Source organism: Pseudonaja textilis, chromosome 2, assembly GCF_049901715.1.
Source record: "Pseudonaja textilis isolate UNSWEBS1 chromosome 2, rPseTex1.2, whole genome shotgun sequence".
Taxonomy (NCBI): domain Eukaryota; kingdom Metazoa; phylum Chordata; class Lepidosauria; order Squamata; family Elapidae; genus Pseudonaja; species Pseudonaja textilis.
The window spans coordinates 232,332,962-232,350,315 of NC_141991.1; the positions used below are offsets into that span (position 1 = coordinate 232,332,962).

Sequence of the window (17,354 nt, forward strand, 5' to 3'; positions counted from 1 at the left end):
AAAAGCACAAATATTAAGATGTGGGAAAATACCCGAAGAAACCTAAATACCATACATATAAATACCCGCGAAAACAAAAGAAAACAAATATATATATATATAATGTATATGTTGTCCATGCATCCTTAATAATGATGACTTATTACATTAACATAAAAGGAAGCTTTTCTTTTATCCAGCTGGAAGAAAGCCCGCTCTGAAGGAGGTTATCGTGCTGAAATGACTTACTGTAGAAGCAATTTTCTGAACAGAACTTCACTACTAACACTTGAGGTACTATAATCCTTTTAATCTTTTCTTCCTAATCTGCAAAAATCTCCAATAATGAAGAATGTTAATAACAATAACAGAGTTGGAAGGGACCTTGGAGGTCATTTAATCCAACCCCCTCCTCAAACAGGAAACTATACTATTTCAGACAAGTGGCTGTCCAATCTCTTCTTAAAATCCTCCAGTGTTGGAGCACCCACAATTTCTGGAGGCAAGTTGTTCCACTGATTAACTGTGCTAACTCTCAGGAAATCTCTTGTGTGGTTTGTATTTTAGCCTGTTTATAACATTTGAAAATGAAATACCAAATAGGTGGGATGGAGATACCGAAATCAATCATGATAGATGATATCTGCACTAACAATTTTTGTGGGCCCTATTAGAAGCAACAAGCAGATTATAAATGTATATGTAGTTACAGTGTGCTAAAGTGCAAGTGTATTAATAAAACACAATCATATAAATCTATTTTAGGATGTAAAACAGGAACTTATCAGAGTGGTTCAGACAGCAGGGTTTGCTGCACCCTCATCTCGTCACGAAGGAATACACTCCTTGTCACTACAAGAAATGGTTCTCCTTAAAGCTGTGCTAACTGCAGGGCTTTATGACAATGTGGGGAAGATAATGTACACCAAGTCTGTGGATGTTACAGAGAAATTAGCATGCATGGTAGAGACTGCTCAGGGTAAAGCACAGGTGCACCCTTCTTCTGTAAACCGGGATCTGCAGACCTACGGATGGCTGCTATATCAAGAGAAGGTAAGTTAAATTAGACTTTATGCACATGGTTGAGGTGGGTATGCTTTATGGCTCTAAGTATGTTTGGCTTACTATTACATAATTTATGTTCTACACTTCTATTACAGGGTTTCTGTGTTTATTAAGGGGACTGAAGGATAGAAGACTTTTATGTATGTGGTTTGGGGAACCTTTATTTAAAGATGGATCATGATAACATTTAGATGCTGCACTAAGTAGATCCTTTTCCAAGAATTACAGAGACTTAGATTGCTATCTTTTAGGGGTTCTGCTAGACCATTTTCATCAATGGAGGCTCATTCATTATTGAAGCTAACAAAGCCTTCCTCAGCTTGTGCAGTTGATTGGCAGATTCTAGCCATTTGGTATGAAAGTAGCCTGATCAGTACAGTGCTTGCTACAAGACTGAATTATCATGAAGTGCTTTATGTGCAGATGCCTTTTTGCATGCTATTTTTGTGTAAAAAGTTTGTTTTGTTATTAAACTGATATATAGTGCCACAGTTTCGTTAGTATCAATGCTACTTATTTAAAGCTTGCAAAACATTTAGGCTATGCACGTATGTCCTTTAAAATTACTTGTACACACAATATTTTTGATAAGGAATTGAATATAATGTTTTTATAATCATATTTTCAAATAGGTATAAAAATAAATTCCCTGGGTAGAAAAATAATTGCTGCATGAAAAACAGCAATTTGATAATCCAAATTAATTGTATTTGCCTTTTCCATTCAGATTAGATATGCCAGGGTGTTCTTGAAAGAGACAACCTTGATTTCCCCCTTTCCAATATTACTTTTTGGTGGAGACATAGAAATATTGCATCGTGAACGCCTTTTATCAGTTGATGGCTGGATCCATTTTCAGGTATATCTTACGTTATGTGTGAGTTAGGAAGCATTCTGCTAGACCACTGAACTGTGTTTTCATTTGGTGTGCAAAGTCCATAAACAGATACACTTTGATACAAAGCGGATTACAAAGAAAATGGACTTGTCATATTTATTGATACGTGTTCTCAAGCTTACTAGGCTTCTGCTCAGATTCTATAAAGAAAAAAGAGCACAAATAATGTTTTGGTCACTGGCTTGACTGTTTTCTTCATTCAGTGTGAGACATTGCAGTTTCCTGTGTCATCTAACTCGTGGAACTATAAGTTTAAGTACCTCCTGTTGAAATATTGCTAATTAGTTCATACTGACCTGAATTGGGTGTTACTGGAAACACATTTAACAAGGAATAACTGTATTGTTTATAAAATAGAGTAAGTTCTAACACTGGAATTCTTTACTCCTGCCTAATATTGCAAAGCCTAATTTCAAGCAGCAGCATTATATCTCTCCAGCCAATGTATTCCAAAATTTGTCTCAATGTCATAAACATTAAAATTGTTTTAATTTTAATAATTATTAATAAAATAAGCAATTCGACATTACTATTTTCACAGGCCCCTGTAAAAATTGCAGTAATTTTCAAGCAACTGAGAGTACTCATCGAGTCTGTTTTAAAGCAAAAACTTGAAAACCCTAAAATGTCCCTTGAAGGTAATTTTATTGTTTCTATGTTGCCATGAAAAATTTGAATAAACATATATGTTTGATATGTGATTCAGCATTCTTGCTGAAAAGTATTCATATGGCAGATGCTTCATTTCCTACAAAACACATAAGTTACCTGTAGGATGGGTATAGCTAACTACCAGATGCAATCATTACTTTTCACTAGAAAGATCGTCAGTGAATCACATCATTGCATTTAATGGGCAAGGCTAGCAAAAGATTTCTAATTTTAGTCAACTTTGGGAGGAGAAGTTAAGTTTTTCAGTGCTTGGAAACTGTATACAAAAATTCAGTGGTAAATTCAGCAGCAGCAAGTCCTAAACAAATAACTATTTCCATATAATGATGTTCACTGATTATGAAGCTACAAGGGGAAAAAAACTCTTGAGCCTATGGTTGGTATCTTTAATTAAACTATGTGAAACAGCTTAACTATGCCAGCACTGGAGATGCTAACCTTTTCTTATTTATAATTTCTGGGCTTCTAATGCTATGTGCCTCTTTTGCCAGGTACATTGCATCTGGCCATTTGACAATACATCCATAATAATTTTGAGTGGTGAGAAGAATTAAGTTTATTATTTCTTACTTAACAATGTTCTTTTTTTCTAGATGACAAAATTTTGAACATCATCAAAGAACTGATAAAAACAGAAAACACTATCTGATAATTCAGAGCCACAGAAATTGGAACAAGAAAATATGACTGAAGAATGTTTAAAAAAACAATGCAATCAACATTAGGAATATTGTTTGAACTTTCTACATATATTCTGTCATTCTGCAAGAAATAGGAATACCTTGTAAAACAGATAATAAAAACTCTTGAGAAGTGGGTATTCAAATTTTAAAAAATGGCAACAATGAAGATGGTTTTGGTGTAAAAATTGGATATTTTTTTTTGACATCTTGATTATGCTTTCAGTTGTAAGATTTGAATCTACAGCATAGATTTCTGTTCTCTTAAAGAAAGTGCAATTGAGGAACCAGAATCTTTATTTGCCAAAATGCATGAATAGATTAGATAATTATTAAGCAAAAATTTATCTGTGTCATTTTAAGAAATTATTTATTTTCATTCATTTCCCAAATGATTACTTGCAAAAGACAGAACAGGTTGGTAGTTCCTGAAGATATGTGCTTTGGTATTTCTAAACGTTTGGTGTACAAATATTTGCTTGAAGTCCCAGACTGTTTTTAGAATGCATGGTCCTATAGATTGAGATTCTCTGTCTGAATTCAGTATTATGAAACTGTAGGAGAAATATTAAATCTTTTTTAAAAAACAACAACATACCACCTCAAATATTTAGAAACCTTTTTCCTTCACATAAACTAAGAAGAAAAATTATGCATACTACCTTTTATATGCCTTTTTATAAGCGTAAACTTAATAGGAATTTCAACTTGATTCATACTCAAAGCCACATGTTTGCTTTTCTCTATCATATATGCTACTCTCTTTTCACTCTAAAATTTGCAATACCTATATTATCAGGCAAAAAGTTTAAAACTAAAACAGGTGAATAAGTATCTTGCACTCAGGTGAGTTTCTACAAATTATTGTCCAAAACAAAGAACCTAAGAATGTGCAAGCATACCACACTGTGTTCCACCAACCATAATTGGTATATCAAAGTTGATGTATTAAAAATACTGTGTGTCCTATAAACCGAAACGTATCAAGTGATGAAAGACTCAAGCTAGATAAGAAATGTAAAGTCATGTACTTCAATACAAGTACAATTTTAATATTAAAAATAAAAATCATTCCTGTTTAGATATGATCCTTAATCAATTGTGATGTCAGATTGGGATATTACTTTTTTCTTAGTATTTAAGATTGGGGACGCTAAGAGGTGGCAGGGGGGCGTTCAAGGCGCCGGCCCTGCAGGTTCGCCCATTGACTGTAGTAATGCTCCAGAACCGGTGCCTCGAATGCGGCAGCACATTGGGAAAAGCCACTGCCACCGCTTTCCCAACATGCCGCCGCTGTTGCATTCTTCTGTCCGTCCATCCATCCAAAAGGTGTGTCTGTTTGCCTGCCTGCCTACCTACCTGCCTGCTTGTCTGTCTGTCTCTCTCCCTCTCTCTCCATCCATCCATCCACCCATCCATCCATCCATCCATCCATCCATCCATCCATCCATGTTCAAAGCGCTGGCCCTGCAGGCACATCGGGAAAGTAGAGCAAAGCCAGTCTGAGAGGGAGGGAGGGAAGGAAGGGAAGGAGAGAGAAAGAAAGAGAGACCTGATGCATCAGATTGTATGAGGCCTAGTTTAGACTGAGGCCCTTTCCCACACTGAAACATCTTTGCCAGCATCTTTGCCAGCACATTGAAACCTCTTTGGCTTCTATTAAAGGTTTTGTGGACGAAACGGTCAAGACTGTCAGGAAGCTCTCGCATTTTGTTGAGGCTTTAAACAGGATCCATTGGACCAGATCTCTACCCTAAAAATTACTTTTCCCCAATGTATTACAGTTCTAATTCTGAAGAAGGCAAAACCAAAATGTACTGGTAAATTACAAGGAGAACACACACACACACACACACACCTAACCCTGCTGGAGCAGGTGATTGGACTAGAATAAATATCTCATCTTTCTCCTCCCTCCCTCCTCCTTTATTTCTTTTTCTTTCTGTCCCTTCCTTTCACACACACACCCCTCTTTCTTTGTCCCTTTTTCTTTCTTTCCCTTTTCTCTCTCTCCCTTTCTCAGGCTCATCCCTTTGGATCAGGGTTCGCCAAACTTTTGGACCTCGGGGACCACCAAACTCATAATTTTAAATCACAAAGACCACTAATATGAATTTTAACTGACGGTGGCTTTCTGACGGTGGGAGAGAGAGAGAGAGAGATCTGATCCAACCTCTCTCTCTCCCTGTCTCACACACACAGAGGCAGGGGTGGGATTTAGACCCCTGATCTAAAGCTTTCAAAACTCCAAAAACTGGTCAAGTAGCTCTGGGGAGGCCAGTCATAAATTAGAACACTTGCTAACAACCGATCATTAAGTGAGGACCACTTGTATTTGGTTTGCCAGTCACCTGGCCACGCCCACCCAGTCACATGGCCAGCAAGCCACGCCCACCCAGTCATGTGACCAGCAAACCATACCCTCAATTTAGGCCACACCCACAGAAATTTGAATCCCACCCCTGGGTGAGGGGCACCGAGGATGAGTTTGTAGCACCAAGGGGGCACTGGACTGAAAAAGTTTGGGAACCACTGATCTACATGGAGAGAAGCATAGGCTGCCTCAAGGTTCTGTATTGGGGCCAGTGTTCTTCAACATCTTCATAAATTAACTAGATATATGGTTATTGTTGGGTGGGCTTCAAAAATGTTAGGGTTCTCTGCCTGGTTGCTGGGTGGGTGTGGCCATGGTGGGCATGGCCTAGTCAGCCTCCTGCACCATGGCAGAGGGGCATTTTTGCCCTCAGCTCCAGAGGCACTCTGGAAGCTGGCAACAGACCCACTTCCGGCCTTCCCAAACTTCCGGAAGACCCATTTTTTGCCCTCCCTGAGCTTCCACGCACATCTTGCACTTACCTGCATCCAAAGTGGGCCGTGTGGGGACTCCTGGGAGGGGTGGAGTGGGCGGGGCCAGCCAGGAGTAGGATTTGGGGGTTCTCCGAACTGTGCAGAATCTTAGCTACAGGATCTCCCAAACCCCTGCAAACCCCCAGCAGCCCATCCTGATTATTGTCCTTTCTGTATCAGACAAGTCAATATTGCCATCTCTGCTAATTTTATTTATGTAATTAATTTACATGCTGCCCATACTGTTATCCAAAGCAACTCTAGACAGCTTTATTATAATTTTCACCAGCCTTTCCTCCATTGTGGTAATCTTTTCATTTTTGTCTATATAATAGTTTTGCAGCAATTATCATACCTCCCATTATTCTTTTCTAATTGTTCATCCATTAGTCACAGAAGAAAAGTTGTGGATTCAATTGAGTATTAATTTTTAAAATTCTTTGTATCACTGTATTTGAACCCAAAATTTTCTGGCTTTTTTTACAGGTGTAACACAGATCTGAAGTTCTTAATACATTATAAATAATGTTTATGGAGTCAGATATCAATAGTACATCACTTTATAAAATTTCTTTTTTAGGCTATAATTTCAGTCCCTTTAGCCAAATATTTTTCCACTGTTCCATCAGTACATTATGTTAAAGTTCTTTACCCATTTTAGCATACACTCTTTCACTTGTTCTTCTTCCACATTTCAACAAGTTTATATAGATTAGCAATTACATGTCCATCATTTGAACAGAGTTCAATTTCAGATTCTGCCTTGTGCTGTTCGATTCCAAATGCCTTGTCATTGACCTTAAAACCATATGTGAAAACCATTTAAAGCTAAGTCCTTCTGCAGTCAACTGATCAATTCATCTTGCATTCTCCATGCTCTTGTTCTAACTGCTCCCGATATGTTAATCTTCTCTCTTTGCCCACTATTTGTCTTCTATAAAATGTTTCTTGTACTGAGTCCCATGAGGCATTTTCTGGTACAACCTGGCTTTAATATTTCTTAATATGGCACTTATAATGATTTTTAAAATCCACATTAATCTTAGAGTGGACCAAGTTGGGCTTCAGAGAGATGGTGGGGTTGTTCCTGACAGTTTGCTATACAGTCCGACCAAGGCCCTGGTTACCGCTTTGTGAGAGGGCAACAGGGTCTTTGGTCAGGTCACACCATGTGACCTTTCCTAATATGGACTCTGTTACTCTCCTTGATTTATGAAATGGGGAATAAAATGGATAAAGAGACATCTAGAATGCTGCTGGAAGGTGATGAGGAATGAACCTGATCAAACACGTCAGAGCATTTACTAAACTAAAGCTTAGCTCATAGTGGTAAGGGTGATGAAATGTCAATATTTCTCTACCCTTATTACATCTATCAATAAAAATCCAGCTGCCAGAGCCTTGCTTAGTTTTCTATAATTATTATTTAAATGGCCATGCCACCACATACATTAGATTCATGGGGTTTTAATACAACATAAAAACAATAAAATATCTACAGAAAAATAATATGCAAGGCAGTGTATAAATCAAGGAGAAATGCATGTAGTCCTTGACATATAACCATTCATTTAGCCACTTGAAATTACAATCACCCTGAAAAATGGAGTTATGACCCATGCCCAAAATTACAGTGAATCCATTGTAGCACCTCCACAATCACATAATGAAAATTTGGATGCTTGGCAGCCCACTCCCCCACTCTGCCTTTTCGACTACCCTGCACCTTATCTTGTAGGACAGCAACAAGCCCAGAATCTTGCAGCTCTCCAGCTGCTTGCCATGCCTTCAGAGCTTGACTAATGAGTATTTGCCAAAATGCCTGCTCTCGCCACTTCATGTGGGTCCCCAGCCTACTTCAGGAAGCAAACCAGCAAGCATCCTTCATTGCCCAGCAAGCACCAGCAAACATTCTTTGCTTCATTCCTTTTATCCCCATTCCCCATATCAACTTTTCATCTTTGACACACCTTGCTGCCTTTGCTATCTCCCTTTCAGACCCATTTTCTCCGACAAACATTTCCTATAGGGGACTAAAGCTGTGCTGTATTTTCTATATCCAAAACTGTATCAATTCCAACATGCTATAAATCAGGGGTAGTCAACCTTTTTATACCTACCACTCACTTTTGTATCTCTGTTAGTAGTAACATTTTCTCTAACCGCCCACCGGTTCCAGAGTAATGGTTATTTATAATGTAGGGGACAAAACCCCTACCACCCACCATGAAAGCTGGAACGCCCACTACCGGGCGGCAGGAACCAGGTTGACTACCACTGCTATAAATGATAAAATACAACACCCACCCCAATGCATCTACGATAGTTCCATAGGGTACATAGTTGTTTCCCCAAAACTGTCCAGAAGTGTATAGTCTTTATCACGTTTGAGCATAGGCACTATAATTTTAAAAAATCACATTTTCTGGTTTTAATCTCACAACCACAAGCAACTTCTCCCAAAATAATCTCATATGTAATACAGCTGGGAAAAGCTTGAGTTATGTAAACTTGATTTTTGCAGCAAAAGCAATGCCTTAAACACACCATTGGCAAAAACTACAATGTTTCAGATTAATTGTCCTGTGTCAAAAATATGAAAAGGGAATCCAAAACACTTAAGTGACTACTACATATTCCCCATAAAAATTTCTGAGTGCTTTTCCTTGGGAAAACTATATATAGAATAGAATAACAGAGTTGGAAGGGACCTTAGAGGTCTTCTAGTCCAACCCGCTGCTTAGGCAGGAAACTCTATACCTTTTCAGACAAATGGTTATCCAATCTATTCTTTAAAACTTCCAGTGTTAGAGCATTTACAACTTCTGGAGGCAAGTTGTTCCACTGATTAATTGTTCTGTCAGGAAATTTCTCCTTAGTTCTAGGTTGCTTCTGTCCTTGATTAGTTTCCACCCATTGCTTCTTGCCCTGCCCTCAGGTGCTTTGGAGAATAGCTTGACTCGCTCTTCTTTGTGGCAATGCCTGAGAAATTGGAACACTGCTATCATGTCTCCCCTAGTCCTTCTTCTCATTAAATTAGACACACCCAATTCCAGCAACCGTTTTTTATATGTTTTAATCTCCAGTCCCCTAATCATCAAGAGTCTCGACATTTTTTTTACATCGTGGATACAAATATAAGAAACAGATACATGAAATAAATATAATACAGTCAGGAAAAATGAAAAGAATGAGGATTCAATCATCCACAGTTGCTTTGTATGAGTGGGTGACCTTTATAAATGTGATTGATAAATTAATAAAATCATTCCACAAAGGTCAGTGATGAGATTCAGGATTTATGAAAGGTATTTCTTCATGCATTTATAAAGCACATTGTGAAACTGAAGGCGACGGCCCACGTATATGGCTTTAAAGAAAAATTAAACAAGGTTTGAAGGGGCTTTGGAAATTATGTAATGCAGAAATCCAGGAACTGGTGGAGGATAAGGCTGGGCTTTTAACTATATGTTACCTCTAGGATGCTTCTTTCTCAGGGTCAGCTGCTATGTGGTGCTGATGTCTTATTGCCAACTTCCCCAAAGGCCTCTGGTGATTGGTTACTGTGGAGAGGATGGCTGTAGTAGTTGGTCTCAGTGTTAAAGGTCTGAAGTACCTTTCTTTTATGTTCTTAACATGAGCATTTGTGTCTTCAAAACATACTTTGTTTCAGGAAGTTGCCAGTACTGTATGTGTTGTAACATGGACTGTTTTACAAAAAAGGATATTTTTCTGACTGCCATTTATAGTTTTAAGTTCCTTGTATTAAAAAAAAAAAACTTTAGCAGCCCTTCTGATTTTGTTCTTTTAGGCAGTCTTAAGCTATTTCAGTAATCTAACCATTTCACATTTCAAGAAATACTCTTTTCAAGACACAAACTTCCAATAATAAATCTATTCTTCCTAACTTGATGTCCTCTAGATGTGGATTTTTGGCTTATTTCTATTTTGCACAACCAGCGAATCCAGCTTGATAACAGAAACCAAAAATAAGCCCTCCAACAGAATTGCTCTAGCTTCACTCCTTCTGCTAAACTACTGTGGTTTTAGGTTTGGCCTAGCAATGGGTAAATCCAAGCTTTGAATATAAAATATAAAAAGTTTGGCCATTTTGTATTCAGTATACATTCCAGCAGCTATTAGTTCAAGAAAGCAGGGCACAAAAGGCCATGGCTTAGTGTAAAGGGTGAATATGCTTAACTGTGAATATGCTTAACAGGTTTATTAGTAATTCACACAAGGTGTATGTATGTATATATAGGCGGTTGTCAATCTGGATTTAATAATCACTCTAACTAAGCCATTCAAGAGCATTAGGCCCGATTTAGGCCCGGCAGTTAGATTGGCGAAAGAGGAAGATGGCGCCTCTCGGCTCTCCTTTCGCGCCGGAGGGGCATATTCTGCCTGCCTTCTTCCAGAAAACAAGGGCTTTTAAATCAGGCCAGACGTAAAGGTAAGGGAATCTAAAGGAAAAGAAGGCCTTCAAAACACAAAACAAAAAACACCCTTAAAAGTTTTCATGAGACCGGAGCGCTCGTCTCTCGGTCCTTGGACTGTCTCGACGGCAAATAAAATGGCAGGCGCCTCCTCAGAAGGGCAAGAGTCGCCTCCCAGGGCGTGAGGTCGGGAGCCGGCACCCGCGCGCCGAGGCCGAGGGACCTGCTGCTACAGCTCGGAAACCCCAGGGCGCCTTGCGAGAGCGGTTCTTTAGCCGGGAAAGCCGCCGAGGCGTCGGGAGAATGCCTCCCCGGCGAGCGGGCGGGCGCAGGGGCGGGGCAGCGCTGCCGAACATATAGCCGACCCCGCGCCTCTCGCCTCGGCGCTGCCCGAGAAGGCAGCCAGGAGCGCGGAGCCGCAGGATGGTCATCACACGGATTAGCCAGGAGCGCGTGGCGGCTGCGGCTCCCGGCGGGCGGCCAAAACCTCCACTCAAGAAGCGGCGGAACGAGGACGTGACCCCCGAGGATCGGCCTGAGCCCCCGGGCGGCGCTGCCGTGGTCGGCCGCCAGCTCCGCGCGCCGGTCAAGAAAAGTAAGCCGCCTCCAGTGGGTCGGCTTCGCAGCGGCGGCGAACCCATGCGCCCTCTGGAGCGGCAGATCTTCCGCGACTACGGGCAGAGCTGGTACCGCTTCCGAAAGGAGCTAGAGGGCAAGTTCCAGCCGTTTGACCCGCTGGCACAGCAGCCACAAGTAAGGAGAGAAGGGCGGTCTGAGGAAGAGAAATCAGGTCGCTGTCCAGCCTGGTCCGCCCTTCGGCCCAGAAGAAGATCGCGGTTCTTCTTTTCCATGTGCCCACGATAAGCCTGGGCAGAGTTTCCCCCGGGCCAAAGTCTTCCTCCTTTCTGCTCTATCCTGAAAGGACCTTTCCAACATTAAGTTTATTCTATGGTGGAGGATTCAAAGTCTCGCATTGAAATAAGTCAAAAGATGCATACACACAAACACACACACTCTTACACTTTTGACACAAGGCAGTTCTGGGAGGAAAAACGCTAGATTTTGTTCGGGGTGCTCCATCTGCTCCTCCCTTTTCCTCCACAGAATGCAATTTTGTTTAGGGAGAAAACTTGATGTGCATCACCTGCACCAAAATAGGAATCCAAACACGAATGTTGATGCACGCATTCATAAAAGAGCTGCTTCTGGGACATTTGAAAATTTGGATTAGAGGCTGCGTGGCTAGAGCTAATCAACAAGGTAGGGCAGGAACTGCGTTTGAAGGGATCTTTATCCTAGATGTGATACGAGGAGGAATCCCAGATGTGCATCATATTTTGGCTCAAATATATCCTTTATGAATTGCTTCCATTGTTATATACACACTGCTATGTCTTTTGTATTCTTGGAATTTTGACTACAGTTTGCATTTGCATTATAGCCTGTACATAGTTTTCGGATATACTGCAGTTATGTTTTACAACGGGCACATTTCTTTGACATACATATGCATATCAGATGTTAATAAAACTAGATATCTGTTGCCTTTGTTTCTAAATTCTCAGACATTTCTTGGTGATTCATCCTAATGAAGATAGTGGAGGATTTTACTGAACAGTAGGAAATGACTGACATTGTGGTTTCATGCCCCCAAAGCACTTTAAATATTTTTTTCGCCATGCCATTTGCCATTCTTTGTTGGGTTTTCTTTATACCTTTCGTACATGGTTTTTTCAGTAGGGATGGAAAAAGAAACACTTTTTTCACTAAAAGAAATAAAATTGTTTAAATAAGGGAGTAAATATGTGTTTGTTTTGTTGTATGTACATATCTTGGTTATTTATGGAGATTCTCAGTCACTTAAGTCATGGTTGTCCCAAAGGTACTTTTTCAAGAGGCAACTGGACTTTTTTGTTTTTCTTTAAAGACATTTCGCTTCTCATCCAAGAAGCTTCTTCAGCTGAGACTGCAAGGAATAGAAATCTTTCCATTCCCCACCATCCAGTCAGAGCTGAAGAAGCTTCTTGGATGAGAAGCGAAACGTCTTCAAAGAAAAAACAGAAAGTCCAATTGTGTCTTGAAAAAAACACCTTTGGGACATATCTTGGTTGTTTTTCAATGGAGGGGGAGAGTTGAGCATAGCAGAAGCTGACCAGTCATATATGATGTATGTGGATGACAGTCAAATGGTACTGAAGCCCAATAAATTGCAAACGTGTTTGAAAAACGTAATTGATAAATACAATATCAAATACAATTGCAATTAGTATTTTTAGTAAATTAGTAGCAATTACTGTGTTTAGAAGCATGACTGCATTGCTGCTTTTTTCTTCTTGTTGTCATGTTTGTTCTTTTGTACATAGACTCCTATCTGTTTACACACTTATAATATATATATAAAATCCTATATTTATTATTCCAATTTGACCATATTGATATATCTCCTGCATGGCCTTGTAATAGCACAATATTATAAAATCTTTATTTTTTTAAAAAAAAAGCAAAATAGGAAAAAAAATCTAACCTGCAACCAACTAGTTTGGATAATATAATTCCTTTGTATGCTTGCCACTTTGTAAACATACAAATAACTGTTTTCAAGATGCAAATGCATTCCTTATTTCAATTATTCATATTTATTCACACTCAGAGCACTTTAAATCATACAGAAGTAAGCAGTAAAGTCCCTTGTCTCTGAAATACTTCCATTTTAATCCATTGTATTCTATGCTGCATGTAGATTTCAGTGATACCTCTTTTGCATCCTAACACCTTCTTTTCTTGTCTTTCCAGATAACTACAGATGCCCGTTGCAAACTGATTAGTTGGCTTATTCCAGTGCATAAACATTTTGGCTTTTCTTTTGAATCCTTATGTCTGACAGTAAACACTCTAGACCGTTTTCTCACAACCACCCCAGTGGCTGCTGACTGCTTTCAACTCCTTGGGGTCACCTCACTTTTCATCTCTTGCAAACAGGTACTAGGGTCTAGAAAATTTCTTCTTCTCCTTCCTCTTCTTCTTGCAATTGGTACTTGCTGTTAATAAAGAGCACATGAGCAAACTTTATTTAAGTTATAATAGGAGAAATGTCTGAAATATGTGATTGGAAGTTCAAAAATGCTATTGAAGTCTCAATATAGCTGATCAGTAGATTTTCTTTTGTTCATCTATGATTGAAATTATGTTCACAAAAAGCAATTTTATGTTGGACTGTATCACAAACTGTTCTATTCCCTCCTGAATCATCAGTCACTGTGTTCAATTTCCTACATTCATTTAAAAAACAACAGCCAAACAAGTGTTGTTCTACTTGGCCTCAGCCTATTGTTAAAGAACATAACACCTCCATCTGCCTTGTTGCAGGATATCATACTTCAGAGAATAAATATACTGGCTTTGGAGCCTGACATGAATTGTGAAAGTTCATTACAGAAATTTCCTGTCTTTTCTTTGGCCTTGAAATCATCTATAGTCCATCCTTCAGAAACCTCTCCAAAGACAGGTGCTCTTTTCTTTAAAAAAAAAATCTGTCCAATTTTTTTTTCTAAAGAAGTAAGATTGAGCATAGAGAGTGTCTAGAAATGGGGAAATAATCATTTAGATTCTTTCAGAAAGCTTCTGATGGGTCATAGGAAATGGATAAGGAAGATACCAAGAGCTTTCTTACCATATTAACATCTTAGTATCCAGACTACCATGTTTATAATTTCCTAATCAAATCTCCCTCTCTCTGGAGATGTGTGTTGCAGCTTCAGAAATCAATACTTTAAAAAAAAAACATTGCAGCCAAGATTAAGCCATTTAAATCTACTGTATATTAAACTGGACAAGTTAATTGTGTCTTTTAATCTTCCAGTTTATTAATTTAATTTTGCAAAAAAAAAATCTGATACTAGTGACATTAAGAGCGACAAAAAATAAATACGAACACAGAGAGCTTTATCATTGGGAAAAAAAAACATTCAGTGGTGTATTGCAACAGTACTGGAAGCATCCCAAAATTGTCTTTTGCCTAAGTGCCTATGTATTGCTTTCTATGCTTGTGTGCTTTACAGGTAGAAGTGCACCCACCAAAGGTGAAACAGCTCCTGGCCCTTTGCTGTGATACTTTCTCTCGCCAGCAGCTCTGCAACCTGGAGTGCATCATTCTCAACAAGCTTCACTTCAATCTGTCAGCTCCTACCATCAATTTTTTTCTCGAACACTTCACCCATATACGAATGGAAGCATGTGAAACTGATGTTTGGGAAGCCAACAATGCCAAAGCTCTAGCAAAAGGTGTGGCTGAACTTAGCCTGGCCGACTATGCCTTTAACAAATACATGCCTTCCTTGATGGCTGTCTGTTGCTTGGGGCTGGCTGATCGGATGTTGCAGCACCAGAAACCACTGGACTTGCACTTAAGTGACTATCCAGAGGGAGTTTTAAAAGACTGCTTGGACAAGTTACATTTACTGGTCTCTTTAAATGAGGACTCTTTGCCTTTGGTACTACCTCCCGAGATTTCAGATCAGTGTTTGCACTTAGAAAAATAAGTTAACCAAACAAAAACTATTTAAAATTGGTGACCATGCATTGGGAAGTTTCTGTTTTCTGTTTTGTTCCAATTCCTAAAATAGAAGGATCACTGATAGTTGCAATACCTCTGAAATAACAGTATTCACATTGTATATTTACTCAATAATCTCTAATGCTGTATTTATATTTATTAATAGAAGCTGTGGTATTGATTTAGAATAAAATCAAAGAGCAGCTTCTTTAATATTTTACAGATAATTTCGGATTCTATTTTGCACACTAGACTTATATTGCACTGACTTCATTTTGACTAATAGTCTAGAGTTGTAAACAATGTATATTATGCCTGGTACTTTATTTATTAAAGTGATAGTTCAGTTTGAAGCCATAGGAAGGAGAACCAAATTGTAAAGATGTTTATCTAATAAAGCTTTTATCATTAATTGTGATTTGTTATATTGTTTTCTGTCTCCTCTTATGAAAAATATGAATTTATCCAAAAAGCACTTAGACAAGAAGCCATTTCATAATATAGTCCACAGTCCCAGATATATACGTCTTAAGTTGATTCCCCTTTAATCAATAATATTTGAAACTGCAGCTTCATGATCTAACTATAACTTATGAAGGACCATGATGGCTCAGCAGTTAAGACAGTGGGCTTGTTGGCTGGAAAAGTGACAGCCCAGGTTAGAGACCCGAGCTCTGCACAATGGGATGAGCTCTCGTTACTTGCTCCAGCTGCTGCTCACCCAACAGTTCAAAAGCATGCAAATGCGAGTTGATAAATAGGTACCACTTATGAGCCACGGTGGGGCAGTGGTTAAAGTGCAGTATGGCAGGCTACTCCTGCTGCCTGCTGGCTGCCTGCAATTTGGAGTTCAAATCTCACCAGGCTCAAGGTTGACTCAGCCTTCCATCCTTCCAAGGTGGGTAAAATGAGGACTCAAATTGTTGGGCGAAATATGCTGACTGTGAACCGCCTAGAGAGGAGTGGAAAGCACTGTAAAATGGTATATAAGTCTAAGTGCTTATTGCTATTGCTGCCACTTCAGCGGGATGTAACAGCATTCCGTGCATGAGGATCCGGGACAATGAGCACATCGGTAGACAGAAACATAAAAGCAAAACATACCAAGTAAGATGCTCCCTTCAACCATTGGGAGTCTCAATAACAACAGTAGAGTGATCCCGAAAAGGCCAGGAGGCACACTTGTACCAAAGCTCAAAGGCCAATACAGGTAGTCCTCGACCTATGATCACAATTGAGCACAGAATGTATGTTGCAAAGTGAGACACTTGTTAAGTGAATTTTGCCCCATTTTACAACTTTTAATATGCCACATTGGTTAAGGGAATCACCGTAGTGATTAAATTAGTAACACGGTTGTTAAGTGAATCTGGCTTCCCCATTGACTTCACTCGTCAGAAGATTGCAAAAGGTGAGATCACATGACCTTGGGACCCTGCGACCGTCATAAAGATGAACCAGTTGCCAACCATCTGGATTTTGATCACATGACTGTGGGGATGCTGCAATGATTGTGAATAGAATAGAGAATAGAATAGAATTCCTTCTTGGTCAAGTGTGATTGCACACATAAGGAATTTGTCTTGGTGCAAATGCTCTCAGTGTACGTAAAAGAAAAGATACATTCATCAAGAGTCAAGAGTCATAAGGTACAACACTTAATGATAGTCATAGGGTACAACAAGCAAATCATACTAGGAAACAGTCAATATAAATCATAAGTATACAAACAACAAAGTTACAGTCCTACAATCACAAGTGGGAGGGGATGGGTGATAAGGAGTGATGAGAAGATTAGCAGTAATAGTATTGCAGACTTTGTAATAGTTGAACAATGTTGAGGGAATTATTTGTTTAGCAGAGTGATGGCTTTCAGGAAAAAACTGTTCTTTTGTCTAGTTGTTCTGGTGTGCAGTGCTCTATAGAGTCGTTTTGAGGCTAGGAGTTGAAACAGTTTATGTCCGGGATGTGAGGGGTCTGTAAATATTTTCACAGCCCATTTTTGACTCGTGCAGTATACAGGTCCTCGACTGAAGGCAGGTTGGTAATAATTGTTTTCTTCTGTAGTCCTAATTATCCTCTGAAGTCTGTGTCTGTCCTGTTGGATTGCAGAATGAATGTGAATGTGAAAAACATTGCATGAAGGTCACTTTTTTCAGTGCTGTTTTAACATCAAACGATCACTAAATGAACTGTTGTAAGCAGAGGACTACCTATAGGGTGAT

The 17,354-nt window shown here is 39.2% G+C and overlaps 2 protein-coding genes across 5 annotated transcripts in view; both read left to right on the forward strand.

The window, feature by feature from the left end:
• Nucleotides 1–4,375, forward strand: part of DHX29 (DExH-box helicase 29) — a 30,492-nt gene extending 26,117 nt beyond the window's left edge. For all 4 annotated transcript variants that reach the window (XM_026716656.2, XM_087927291.1, XM_087927290.1 and 1 more), the window contains exons 23-27: nucleotides 180–273; nucleotides 745–1,032; nucleotides 1,772–1,903; nucleotides 2,484–2,580; nucleotides 3,208–4,375. In XM_026716656.2, coding sequence (XP_026572441.1) covers nucleotides 180–273; nucleotides 745–1,032; nucleotides 1,772–1,903; nucleotides 2,484–2,580; nucleotides 3,208–3,263 — 667 coding nt within the window. In that variant the 3' untranslated portion in view covers nucleotides 3,264–4,375. The remainder of the gene's footprint in view (nucleotides 1–179; nucleotides 274–744; nucleotides 1,033–1,771; nucleotides 1,904–2,483; nucleotides 2,581–3,207) is intronic.
• A 6,333-nt stretch (nucleotides 4,376–10,708) lies between these two features.
• CCNO (cyclin O) lies at nucleotides 10,709–15,544 on the forward strand. The gene is made up of 3 exons (XM_026714321.2): nucleotides 10,709–11,330; nucleotides 13,371–13,556; nucleotides 14,636–15,544. The coding sequence occupies exons 1-3, from the start codon at nucleotides 11,001–11,003 to the stop codon at nucleotides 15,113–15,115; spliced, it is 996 nt and encodes a 331-aa protein (XP_026570106.1). The 5' UTR covers nucleotides 10,709–11,000; the 3' UTR covers nucleotides 15,116–15,544.
• The last annotated feature ends 1,810 nt before the right edge of the window (nucleotides 15,545–17,354 follow it).

Excerpts from the sequence above, each read along its gene's own strand:
- CCNO (XM_026714321.2), top strand. The coding sequence starts at position 11,001 with ATGGTCATCACACGGATTAGCCAGGAGCGCGTGGCGGCTGCGGCTCCC. Across the intron at positions 11,331-13,370 it reads CGCTGGCACAGCAGCCACAA|ATAACTACAGATGCCCGTTG; the intron begins GTAAGGAGAGAA and ends TTGTCTTTCCAG. Across the intron at positions 13,557-14,635 it reads TTTTCATCTCTTGCAAACAG|GTAGAAGTGCACCCACCAAA; the intron begins GTACTAGGGTCT and ends TGTGCTTTACAG.